We start from the raw sequence: 13,945 nt of genomic DNA, 5'->3' as shown, positions 1-13,945 counted from the left end.
TTAATGGCTGTAGTGTTTCCGCGGACTCGCTTTTAAGAGCTGTGAATAATGGTACACGGAAAGCGCTTAGAGGTGAGCTAATATCAACACCGGTATCCATTTTCTGACAAAGGGGAGGTCCAGTACTGTTTGCGGCAAATCGGAATGGTGATGCCGATGAAAGGCTGCAAATGGGATTGTTGATACTGGAGATTTTTTCACTATTTTGCGGCGCAGATATTCCGGATGTACGAAGCGGGAACGACAGCTGACTGGAAGTTTGGGAAAGTATACATCTAAAGTTTTCTCGGTTTGCGAATTGTTGAGCGGGTTCTACACACGTCGAAAAACATTATTAAACTTGATTTCTCCGTTATCGTGGCCACCGGTTTTCGCAGTTCTAGAAGCATTACCTATCCGTTCCGGAGCACTCGCTCTGCGCGGAGGTATTTCTTCTGAAACGGGATTATCGTTCACAGCTAGAGGAACGTGGCCTGGAGAAACAGTGCTACAGGAAGTGCTGTTTGGAGACGACACTGCCGATGTCGCTTCTTGGGCAGCAACGTGTGTATTCGATCCACCTGGATCAACACTCATTTCGTCGTTCCCTGACTGAACCTGCAATCGCTGCTGTAACATGGTGAACTGTGCATTCTTCTGAAGTAACTCCTCGGCGTGAGCAGCTTTTTGTGTTCTCAGTTCGAGTATTTCCGCCTTTAGTTTGCAATGCTCACGCCAGGCTGCCTAGATAAACATGTCAGTTGCAATTCAAAATGCAATAACATTACTGCCGGCATTTCACCTCAAGCTTTTCAACTGCCGCACGGTGCTCACTCTCGGCTCGCTGGAGATTTCTTTTAAGGTCCATAGTGTACTCCCGTTCCTTGTACATGTTCAGTTCCGCCATCCTAATTTGTAATTGTCCACTCAAACCTTCCTTGATTCTTTCTTTTTCGACACCAAGTTCGGCCACTGTTCTTTTCAGTAAGTTTAGCTCCGTCTAGTAAAGCATTTACAGTGTACAGTACAGGTACCGCTACAAGTACCCTTCTATGTACAGTAGCCATAGAGCCATAGAGCAATTGTACAACCTCATAATCATAATTATCATAAGTATTAAAAATTGTAAATTTATAACTGAGAAAATAAATGATATAATAAATTTAAAAATTCACAATTTTTCTGTTTGCGTTCACAATAAATTTTATTATCTCCTGTACCTAACTTATAATCGCGAATAGGTTGTTTTTGTTTCATGTCCATATTGCGTAACAGCTTCAGAATGCCAGTTATGAATTCGTATCCTTATTACGATTCCCTAATAAATGTTATACAATAACAATGAATTGTAGTCGGACTTTGGAGCGGAGCCGCATGGGACAGCTAACCACCCGTATGTACGACTGACCAGTGGTGAGTTTCCGTTTCAAATTGCAGTTCACTGTACATGCGATATGTACAGTATGAAGCGGCCTGATGCAAATTTAACGATACATATATATGCAGATTGTAGTGCACCATATTATCGTATCATGATGATTCTGCAAGCATCCTGTCGGTTCTTATTACGGTTCAGTTTTATTAAGTAAATTCTTGTCGATTGACATAATTACCTAAGTGGTGCTACCGTAAGTACCTCTTGTTCACCCGTGGGCGCACCGTTGTCCATCTCCGCATCTTCCTTCAAATTAACTACGTCGTACTCATCACCCTTAGACGTAGCCGGCTGATTTTTGATCTGCAGATTTTCAATCTCTTCCTTCATTTCTTCTTTCTGCTGGACCGCATGCCGGAACATACTGGCTGCAAATTCCGATGGATTGATTCCGAATACGGAGTCCGTCAGCACAGGGATACCGGTCGTGTGATCTAAGTGATCAGACGTGGCGGGTAATGGCAGAGGATTCTCCCAGCCTTCTCGTCGGCCGTTTTTGAATATAGAGCGTTTCCGTTGGATTATCCGTTGATAGACGGGGGAATTAAACGGACTCTCCCAGTATTCCGGTCGCGTAATCTCCATGTAGGCCGACACATTACCCGCGGTGGTCGCGGCATACAGGAGCGCAATTCGCTCCTGTGGATCGCTGATATCCTTTAGCAGGTGCATGTAGCACGGCATTTTATTGTGCTGACATCGCGTGCAGTTGGCGTTGAATTCGTGGTTCGCCATGATGGCGTGGGATTGCATTGTATCTGTTACTATCTATGTTAACTTGCAAGTTGCAGTTTTGAATCATATGCGCATCATCAGCGTTGTTGAACGTTTATAGTACAACAAATATACAAGTACTGCAATGTTGGTGCAGTTGCAAGTTACGCAACTATCCAGTTCGCATGGTACAACACCGACGGCAAGCGGGAATACTTCAGAAGTGCAGAGTGTTAGCATGCAGGAAATCAGAACAACAGCAGTGCTTGATGCGGTACTTGACTGTTATGAGCACGAACCGGTTGGGAGTAACTATCGACTGTTTAGTCACATCAGAAAAATTTAGATACGTAGGTACAAAGTATTTTTAGCCGGCAGTACGGACTTTTTTGAGTGCTCTACAAGCCTGGCGGCTGGCATAGCAGGAAAAAGAAAAGATAAGCAAGATTTGTTTACGGCTTTACGGCTGAGTTTACGCACTGCAGTAAAGTTTGTAGCAATCTGGAAAGTTACTTGCGAGTTGCGATTGTACAGTACTTACTTTGCACTATGATTAAACTATGATTGGTAATATTTTTGGCTGCAGGGCGCCATCAATGCATCCTCGTACAGCGTATTATGTGTTAAACAATTTTTTTATATTAACTTTTAAACTATAGTCACATGGATCGTAATACAGTAATATCCCGGAACTTAAGCAACAGAATCATGCATAATTAAATGCAGGGGAAACAGAATACGGTGATACGGCTTGTGGGACCAGAACTCCGGAAGTAACATCAACTTGTAGAGTACAAAAATTGGTTGGTCTTGGAAGGAAGAATCTTTGATTAGAGTAAGTTGCGGCGAAGGCTCGATCTACATACGAAGTGGACACACGACAGCATTTCGCGCTATGTGTGTTATGCGCGAGAGTACCTTGCGCTATGAGTTCAGACTAGGCGCGAGAGTTTTTCAGCGCTATCAAAATCAATGAGGTAATATTGCTGCATAATTATTTTCTAACATGTCTTGAACTAAAATAATAGGAAAGTCATCTATAAAAATTTAAAAATATATTATTGTGCCGGCACCAGCGGTTGTAATTGTCCTGACCGGTGTTTTTGCTTATCTGTTCTAGTAAACAGTACCGTAGTAATTAGAGCCACAATATGGTATTCGGAATTAAAGTAGACAACAAAATGAGTCTTACGCTGTCCAACTTCGGGCTATTAGAAAATGGACTGAGCCAACCCATCAGATATTTGTTAATCCCGGCGGCAATGCAAAAACATCTAAATCGCGTCCCTTGCCCAACTGATTTCCATAGAGTTCATCAGGCTGATACACAACAAAGCTGGAGCTTATCGTACCTATCGACGAAATTCATTACCGGCGAAGACGAGCATCACCATGCACCACTCAAAAAAAGCGAATGAAAAGCGGTTATCCGCCTTAAGGTATATAAAGTGAATGGCATGATGGAGTCTGACTTGCCGAATCTGGAAGACCATAATCACGAGGTATCGGAGACTACAGCACAGCACCTTCCAGAAAGGAAATGACTGTCCGCTACGGATAGAAATATTGTGAAGCCTAATCCTTAGTCGTGCCACCGCAAATAACAGCCAGTGCATCGTGCCGGTCGAGCGGTATATGAAATTCTTACATAATATCTGCAGAAATAAACCGCGACAGCAGGATCCGACCGGCACGTACGATGTAGTCGTGGAGGACGACGAAACTATTGCGGACTGTGTTCGCCTTGACTTAGCTATGTCATTCAGGGGCAACCCCGAGGTAACGCTGTATAACACATGATCTTGCTAAATAGATTCCTCAAAGCGCGCCTGCTTTTGGTTCAAGGTGATTTTCTCAGCCCCGAACGTCCTGGTGAAACCCAAGCTTCTCATTCCGCAAGGCTATTCGCAAAATTACCGGACAGTGCGGATAAACTTGTGCACGGTTTTATTTTAACGAGTCTGTCTGCATCCTGCATGAAGATATCGAAAACCCGAAGACCAATGGCTCAGATTTTGAGATGCTATACTAAATGCAGGAACGTTCTTTTGACGCCAAGCATTCCCTAACAAAGACGGGCTAGAACTTACGGCAGAGCTTGCCCTTTATTAGAGCGTCGATCAGGGCTACGCTAGAGTCAAGTTTATTCTCCGCATAAAACATAATGGTTTTTTATGGTGGCAGTCATTACGTTTGCACCCTGCGAAGGGGAGAAACTCTAGACATGACGATAAAAATAATTCTGAGGTTGTGTCCGCTTTACAATATATTGTAAAGCGGACACAAACTTACAGCTTACAAAAATTTAATAAGTTCAGTCTATGACCATTTTATTCCGTCGGATTGCCTTCCATGATCTTTCATTGGCACGACGAATAAAATCCCTAGCACCGGGCCCAACGGTATATTGCAGCTCTTACCGGTTTCGTTGGAAGCATGCGATACGTTTGGCTTCCACTATAACACAGCGATTCGGGATGCCAAACTTCTTGACGCAGACCTTGGTGACAAAATATTATGGAGCAGCGCACGTCACGTTATATTCGTTTATTAATTGCAGTTGATAGAAAGCTCTTATTAATTTGTTAATTGCTACCGGATATTTGACTTTAGTTGCTATCTTTGATTTAAATAATTCAACGTATTTGTGAACTTGAAGCATGTTACACTGAGAACATAAACAAGCAAAGGCGGGAGGGCCCACGCCTACATGGTTTGTTAAATTTTATGGATAAAAATGCTGTCAGGCAAACGTAAGCTGTAGTAAGTGTGGTATAAGCGCGGCAGCTCACACTTGTATGGAAAGAGCGTGAATGTTGATCCGCTGCAAACAATTTTGCTAAGGCAATAATTCGCTGTCTTTGTTGACTGTAGTATTCAGTTTATTATGCACTTTTCCGAAGGCTTCTCATAATATTCATCAGGCCAAACTCCGTCCTGCGAAAACAGCTCTGGATGCAAAACAACGCTCTGCTTGGAGGAAAGTACTACAGCTTCGCGAGCTTGCTGACGCAACCGGTAATCAACTGAAAATTGGCAACATGTCCTTATGGTTAGTGTGCAACAAAATTCTTTCGGTTGCCGCGAACACGGTATACCAATATAAGGCGATTCTATAAAGAATCGTCAAGCAAAAGGCAACCTGCAATACCGGTACAATACGTACGAAGGAAGACAGATACTGTCGGAAGAAGGCTCCTGCTGGGTTCCTTATACATGTCTGCACGCTTAATGTACAATACATGTATAAGGGCATGTTCATGTAAGCTTATTAATGTACTTGTACATGTATAAGTACCTGATACTATGATGACTTTCATCTTCTGGTTTACGTCTTGGGTGAACAAATCGTGCAGTTGCTGCAGGATTGCCTTATCCGCCTTATTTTTTTGATACCACATATTTCCTTCCCAGCAATACTGAATCATAACACCTAGTATACGATTTGAGTTTTTAACGGGTTTGTCACTCATGTCATCTAGGTTAATTTTACTCTGACGTTTGGTGAAAGCAATAGTCTGACCTTCAACTCTTGTAGGAACAGTGCTCCCAGCACTCCAGGTTTCCAGGATTTCTGAACTGCAGACTTTAGCAGCGTGAATGCACTTGTTTTGTGAGCAGCGGTTGTTACCATCGAATCCACCACAAATAATTTTGATACTATATTTTTCCCGTAAATCGACTCCGTGTTGTGAAGCGATGCCACGCAGGTGATTCGCACATTGTTCAAAACTGGCACGTTTGGGAATCGTGCATCGTGCGTTTTCCATATCCCAGAAGAGTCTCACGGGTCGCTCACGACGAGTAAACAACCATTTTATCACAGCAACCAAGCCCCGGCACACAATTATAAGTGTGATAATCATCAAAGACCACAGCACAATATCGTCCAGATCATCACCATGATCATCTTCATCATCGTAATCATAATCATAATCATCATCACTTCGTCGCCACCGTCGGCTCATTGTGAATCGCAGCTAAATTGTATCAGAAACCCAGTAAACTACGCAGCCGTTAAATCTTGATTCCGGTTTTAAGTAGCAGTGGTGTCTTGTTGTTTTGGCAGTCGCGGAAACACCGTACCGGCAGGTGACGACGTTGCTTTAGTAATAAGTCGCTAATAAGTAGTCAGCGTTACTTTGGTAAACGGACAACCGGTTCCCCATTATTGTGCGTATTATTGCGTTTGTGGCTCTGTGCTTCCAGACGCGTGATGTCTGATATTTTGTGCTCTGACTATGACTGAATAGGAAGAAAAAAAGCCCCAAGCGCTTCTATAAAATATGTACGTATCTGTACGTAGTTGCCGCAGTGTGGTACATCATCCTAAACTGTTTGTTTAAGTACTGATTATTTTGTCACTGGCAGTAAATTATGGTCATCTCAAATAATGATTCTGCTCAAGATTACCCGCCGCACGTTCGTAATTGCAGGAAATTCGTCCACTTTAGGCGAATTTATAATAACATCTACGCCATTTCCAGTGTGGAAATGGTGTGTGTTACTCTGTCTTTCAAAAATGCAGCGGAAGTGTTTGACATTGACGTTGACCGCCCAATTTTTATACTAATATTGTCTTCAGAAAGTTTCTCTCTCGCATGGGCACATAGAATTTACAAAGATAATTACCAGGGTACTGTAACTGCTGGAGTTTACCTGCAGGCTGCAGTATATCCAGCTGCCCGATTCGACAGTTTTTGCAGCTGCATATTAACAGCTTTTACCCCGGTATACGCATAGCGGTCATTTGAAAAGCGCCCATGTTTATAAGCTTTATTGCTAAACTTGTTTATATGCATGATGCGTTTTGTTAGAGCTTGTTCAACTGTGTGTGTGTGCAGGGATGAGTACATTATGGCTTTGGCCATAACGCATGCCAATCTAATGTAAGGGATTGTTCTCGTGTTTATTGTCATTATTGTGAAAGTTACCGAACTTTCTGGAGTCGATGCAACACGGTTGCAATGAGATACATATTATAAGGTGTTATTCTGCTACGTATAATATCGATCATTCCAGCGATCGGTCTACCATTTCCTGTTGCTTTCCATCTCATTGTTATTCCTGTTTATTGTGTGATTGAAGTTGTAGTTAATAAGCAGGTTGCGGTATCAACGAAGGGGTACGATTGACGATAGAATTAACGACGGGGTACGATTAACGAACGTTTAAACGGCATTACCCGTCGTTATTAACGAAACGAAGGGGGTATCGTTTCGTTAATAACGACGTTGAAATTCAGTAATGAACGACTGGGCTTACATAGACCATTGAGCACGAAGACTGCATAGGCGAGGCGAGACAGTCTACCCAGTGAATTTCTGCCTGGGCACTCAATCCTGAGTTGCCCACTCGACTCGAATTTTTCGAAAATCGTACCAGTCTCGACAGTTGCTCTGCAGTCAGTTGGCTTTTTGCCAGCTACTTTGAAAGCAGAATAATTTACGCTTTCATAAATGTAACAAAAAATTATTTCAAAAATCAAAACACAGTTGCACAAATACAGTACTTGTTTCAGGAGCTTATGTTCTACAGCAACTTTGTAACCATCTTTCAAGTGCAACTGCAAGTTACGCATTCTAGAATGGAAAATGACAGTTCTTTAGAACGTCTGCGCGAAAACTTTATCCTCATTTCTTTCTAACGTGTGTATACCATATAAAAAAGATCTACTTTGTTATTAATTTTTATGCTGGTCAACGAAATTATTTTGAAATTGTACAAAATATTGGACGGAGAATGTTTGATACCGACAGTAGTTCCTGGCGTTAATATCAGGAGCAGTAAATTGTTTAGTTCATAACGCAACCTCCTATTCGAATCAACGGAACGTTAAATTAACAACGCCAAGATCGTCGTTAATTTTGCCGTTAATCGTACGGCCGTGCAAAACGCAACCTACTTAATAACTTACTTTCGGCTTCCGTTAGCACAATACGAGTATATTTCGCTCATATAAGGCACTGGTCCCTTTCACAGCTAGTTGGCATATTTTGTGTATGTACGGTACTGTTGTCTACCTCGTTACTTTGTTTAACAGGAAAATAATATAGGATTTTGCAAAGTAACGTTCAACATGTTACTTTTGAACACCATGACTTTGGGCAAATTGGATCTGCGGGCGCACTAGTTTTGCCATTTCCGGCTGTAGCCGCAGTAGTTCATCCACGAAATCCTGTTGCTCATTTACAATTATGTGGTCTTCGTTGTTGCTTTGTAACTCCCATCTGTCTGCAGCTAAAAATTTGCTTTCATTTGCTGTTGTAGAGATTACTCAAAACGGAAAAATTCGATGGCCTATAGAGGCTGTTTTAGCGGCATCCCTTCTACGTATGAAAAAACGGTAGCGTACCGGTTGCGGTTTTTTATAGGAGGAATACAAAGTCTCACAACAGACATTCCGTTTACTCTACTGCTCCAGTCATCTGCCCAGAGTTTTGCGTAATGGCTGCCCCCAAAGCTTTCGCGTCGTCATAATTTGCATTTAACACGACTTCACGATAAAGCTCAACGAGCTGCCGGCTCTGGTTTCTTAAAGCACGGCGAACATAAGCGTTCAGTCCATCGTGCTTAGGCAGGCGTACTGGTGGAACTTTTACAGCGGAGGCTATGTAGCTCACCAACCAGAGAACCCCATACTGTACACAGCTATGTGGAATCACGATCGGAGCCGCTATCCGAAGAGTGACCCTGACCGGTAATGTGGTGTCTTCTACCAGGTTGCCCAGTCAATAGGCCACTTCCTATGGTCACAGTATGGTGTAACGCGTACAGTAGTCAACTTGGTATGTGAAGCCAGGCAGACTTGAGTGTGACACGCTTTCTGGACATGATGAACTGCTTCCGCTGGTAGACCAGGTGACCAGGAGACGGAGCGACAACAAAGGAAGTCCTAGCGCGTATATAGCTAGAGCTTTTAGTTTCCCCAACGGCTCCGCAGGTGGACTCTACCCGCAGTACTTGAAAGATATGCTGAACCGCAAAGACGCAATCCCAACATTGTTGTACCTCGTGCTAACGAAATTTGTGAACATCTTTGCTGCAGAGAAATTACCGAAAGACCTCCGGGAATCTTTTTTCGGAGTAAGATTGATCGCGCTAGCAACGAAAGACGGTGGAATGCGCACGATCGCCATTCTGCATTCAGAATGATAAGTATCCTTATCTTTTCTTGCCTCAGAGTCAGGAGATCTTCAAGTCATAATGGGCAAGAATATAATTTAATATGGTGTAGTAAATGCCAGCCATCAATCCATTAAGCGGCATTTATTAACATCCGTAATGTCACAAATACTTAGATGAAGAAAAAAAATCAGATTTTCCTTGCGGCCTTGCGAGATTTTTCCTGACGGAGCGGTAAGTATTACATTACGTATATTGCGTTTTAGTATCGCAAACTTAGTTTTCGCGCTGTCTGTGACCTAGCTGCTTTTTAAACTACACAAAGTTTCCTTACACTTGGCAGCTGATGACATAAGCTCCAAACCTCACGATCAATGGTGTACTTCCCCCACAAAATGAACACAAACCTACAACTCTGCGATTTTTTTTTAGCGCGCTTAAACATTCAGTCCATTGGTTAGCCGGAAATCATTTTGTTTATTTTTATTTTTATATTTATAAGCGCACGATTATGACGAGAATGAAGTATCTTCAACTCTGAATGTCGAAAATTTTTACACCGTAATATTCTTTAGCACTATAAAACCGGAATGGGTTAAGTGACTCAAGCTTAACAGGAAACATTAGACACTGTGTCTCGTCGTAGTATCGGTTGTAGTGCTGGTGGTGTCCGTCGTTGTATCAGTTGTAGTGCTGGTAGTGTCCGTCGTTGTATCAGTTGTAGTGCTGGTAGTGTCCGTCGTTGTATCGGTGGTAGTGCTGGTGGTGTCCGGCATCGTAGTATCGGTTGTCATTAGGCTACCTGGGGCCGGGACGGTCATTACAAAGTTGACCAGCATGAGCAATCCCAGAAAGCGTATAGCCATGGCGTAATTTACAAGATAATGGAAATCAGCTTTACACTTACAGAGTATGATGAACGAAGTTAGAGATTTGTTCAGTGTTTCTGCGTGTTTAACATAATATTATGTTATCAGCGCTTGCTTTTATTAGTCGGCAGTGGTAAGTATCAGGAATGCTGACTGCTTTCAAAGAACCGAAACCTCTCCACTCCGTGAACGAAATTTTTAATATTTTGTGGAAAGTGCACTCCAAATAGTTTTTGTGAAGTGGACCAGTCTGGTCAAACGTTATAATGATTTTGCTGGCAAAGCAAATTCGACAGCCTTCAGCGTGAAGTCAGGTAATAGTTTGCGGAAAGTTGTCGTTGCTTTATAGCGTAAGTGGTGGAAATTTAAAGCGTTTCCGGAAACACCGCAAGGGTAAAGCTTCAAATGAATCCGTTTTGTCGGCAAGATAAGTATCTTAGTCACTGAAAGTGGATGAAGTAGACAGCGGCCGTGCTACGGTTTTATATAATGCTAACTACAGACATTAGATATAGATATATCATATCTTATTAAACCGCACCATCTTGCACCAATAAGAAACGAAAAAAAAGTTTTGTTTCGTCGATCTTTATTTCGACGTCTCCGCGTCGCTCTCGATGTCATACTGTCACGATGCACCGCAAAATCCTTCCATTTAGGCTACTCGGGTAATCGTTGCATCGAATTTATGACTTTTCAAAAAAGAAGAGTTTTTTTTCTTAACTTCAAAAATATTTTGATAATTCTAAGTCATGCTACAACAAAATACCTGTAAATATCTAAGTTTTTGTCAAGACGGTCAAGTTGGTGGTGTACATAGGTAAAATGTTACTGTCGTTCAGTTGACCGCGGAAAGTCATTTAATGTTTCGGTACTAGAACTCGAATTGCCGTTGTGATATCCGGTACCAGACTAGTCAGCGGAGACATCGATTCTGTAGTTACGATATTAAATTCTCTGATCTCAAAGTCTATACGTAATTACGTACCGGTACATACACAGATTATAAGTAGCGAGGTGTAAATAGAGAATAAGATATCGTGTACTGTAGACGGTACGTACACAGTATACCGCAGAGTGTGTACACACGTGACGCTGTCGAACAAGCTGTTTCTAAGGGCTGTTAGTTATCTCAGTCCTTTTCGAATCCCTTATAAATATCCGTACCTTCGTTTTGGTGTGGCGTTGAGATACGAGTACATGAAGCAAAAATTTGCAACAGGCGCAGATTCGGTATGCACTCATGGTATTTGAATGTTGTATGCAATATAAAAAATTGCAATGAAAGCGTTGTGCCTTGATATTAAGTAATATTTAATAACCTGACAATAATTATGATCAAACCATTTTTATTCTAAAAATCTCTGCTTACTTAACTGCAACTATGGAAGCCAGTAGAGAACTTGCCACTTTGCCAGTACGATATAGTCCAAAGAGTTCACGACTTCATGAGTTTATGTCGATGAGGTCGAGGACTTTATTAAGCTACGAATATACTCGTGTTCTTCTATAATAATTATTATTCTGGCGATCATCGTAACATGGTGCTGTTTGTACGGTGGGGCTCACCACACTGCAACTTAAAAGAATGTTTTTCGATGATGCGGTAAACTGGGATTTTAATCGTGAATTTACATGGGTTCTTTCCCTCTTACGAGACGCTTAATTAATGTGTTTATTAATGATTAAAGAGTGAGCCTTGCATGTGGCTGTGTTTCTGTGATTGTAAGATTGACCTTTCATTAACTGAGCATACCATCCGTGAACAGTCGTACTTGGCACGTGGACCGCGTGACAGACATCCAGTTCAAAAGCACAACTCGTTTCTCTTTTAATATGAAAATAATCACCAGGAGCCAGGAAAGAAAGCCTATAATTTTTGTTTCTACATCATCTGAGCACATAATCGTCTTGGACCCATCAGAATTGCACAGTGCAATGCCGTTACGTCGAATGAATGCGCTAACATAATTTGTTGAACCAGCACAGCATGCAGTTTTTTAACTCTTAGAAATTTTCTTCCCAAGGACAGGCTAATGCCAGTTTAATGTCAATCTGAACCTGGCGGCCCACCACCAGCCACGAAGACCTCCGCATTTGATTCGCAATCTTTTTGATCTTGAGAGTTCGGGCGGCAGCACTCGCATGACAATCCCTCACTGACAACACAAGCTCTGCGAAGCGGTTTATTGCAACTTGAATCCGTCGAGTATGCATCTGTACAGCACAATATTAGGTATTCGACTGATTGTATAACAATTATTAACAACGACAAGCTGCACAATTCCAGATTTCTTAGCATAATGCAGCTTGGCATTCTTAGAATTTCTTATTATATTATTATAAAAAATAAGGGGTCGGAACCAGCTTTATGACGTGTTAGCGCCGTAAACCAAATCTTGTACTTTAATGCGATAGCACAGTGTAGTTTCCTGAAAATTCTGCTCTGTTATCGCCGAAAAAATGCAAACATTATAACGCAAGTAACCTTTTAGACTTCGAATTAAATTATAACCGAATATTTATTTGAATGCCCGTTTTCTGGTTACTCATCCAGTTACCTGATTCCGGGAAGGTCATTACAAGAATGGCCAACATGAGTAACCCCACCAGGTTAGCTGTCTCTTTGCGCAATGCCATGGCAGAATTTAAGCACAGGATATCAGTAATTACATAGCTTTAAAGTTGTGATGAAAGAACTACAAGATTGATTCACAATGTATCAGCGTTTCAAATCATAATAATTAACTATGCTTGCACAGATTGCTTTTATAGTCGGCAATGATCAGTGCTAGGAATTTCGGTATGCTGACTATATTCAAAATATCTGCACGTCGTGAAAGGAATTTTTAATATTTTGGGGAAAGAACACTCCAGATGATTTCTGTGAAGTGGACCCGTCTGGTCGAACGTTATGCTGCTTTGCTGGCACTGCAAATTCGACAGCCATCAGCGTGAAATGGCGGTAATAGTTTGTGGAAAGTTGTCGATGCTTTATGATGATGTTGACGGAAATATAAGAGAGTCTTCGGGAAAACAGCAATGGTATAATTTCAAGTGGGTCCGTTTCGTTGAACGTCTATCTGATTAAATTAATTGTGTTTTTTCAAGATAGCTCAGTCGTTATATCTTCAAGGGCGGCACCTAACCAGCATCAACAAAATGTTTTCTTAAAACAGAAAAATAATTTCTTTCTGTCTTTGTCGATGCGTCAACCTCAAAACACACGACAATGTGCTGTATATTGTTCACGGTTAGCTAATTTACACAATCGTCGCGTCGAATCCATGGCTTTCAGAAAAAAAGTCTGTAGATTTGCATCTGTATCTGTAGATTTTGTACAGCAGGTTTCCGTATAATAATAATGACAAGCTGCATAATAAAAAATCCGAGCTTGAAAATTACATGTCGAAACCAGCTCTATGACGCCCGAGCGCTGTCTACCGAATCTTGTACTAATCTGTTGTTTCTTTAGAGTACAAAAAAATCGCGCTGCAGTTTTCTTAAAAGTGTTCTCTGCCAGCACCAAAGTAATACAAACACTGACTCCAAGGTTAGTAAGTAATCTTCAAGGTTAAGAAGAAATTACTAGCTAACGATTCATGTCGGAGCCGATTTTGGTTTATTCATTCAAATGTTACCTGGTGCCGGAAAGGTCATTACAAGGCTGACCAGCATCAGCAGTCTCAAAAAGCCAACTGTCACTACTGTCATGGCGAGAATAAGTAACTGTACAGGAAAACAAAAATTAGCTATTTGGTGAACGACGTCCACGATCAGTTCGCAATGTTTTCGCGTGTCAAAATATAATACTGATGATGCT

The 13,945-nt window shown here is 41.7% G+C and overlaps 1 protein-coding gene across 1 annotated transcript; it reads right to left on the bottom strand.

Moving 5' to 3' along the window:
- Positions 1-738: 738 nt before the first annotated feature.
- LOC129586579 (uncharacterized) lies at positions 739-6,294 on the bottom strand. The gene is made up of 4 exons (XM_055479894.1): positions 5,652-6,294; positions 5,427-5,561; positions 1,616-5,154; positions 739-979 (listed from the first exon to the last, which is right to left on the bottom strand). The coding sequence occupies exons 3-4, from the start codon at positions 2,165-2,167 to the stop codon at positions 764-766; spliced, it is 768 nt and encodes a 255-aa protein (XP_055335869.1). The 5' UTR covers positions 2,168-5,154; positions 5,427-5,561; positions 5,652-6,294; the 3' UTR covers positions 739-763.
- Positions 6,295-13,945: the final 7,651 nt, after the last annotated feature.

Source organism: Paramacrobiotus metropolitanus, unplaced genomic scaffold, assembly GCF_019649055.1.
Source record: "Paramacrobiotus metropolitanus isolate TYO unplaced genomic scaffold, Prichtersi_v1.0 Parri_scaffold0000021, whole genome shotgun sequence".
In the NCBI taxonomy this organism is placed as follows: domain Eukaryota; kingdom Metazoa; phylum Tardigrada; class Eutardigrada; order Parachela; family Macrobiotidae; genus Paramacrobiotus; species Paramacrobiotus metropolitanus.
The sequence above is the reverse complement of the archived record's forward strand: the minus strand, read 5'-3'. Positions and strand labels throughout refer to the sequence as shown.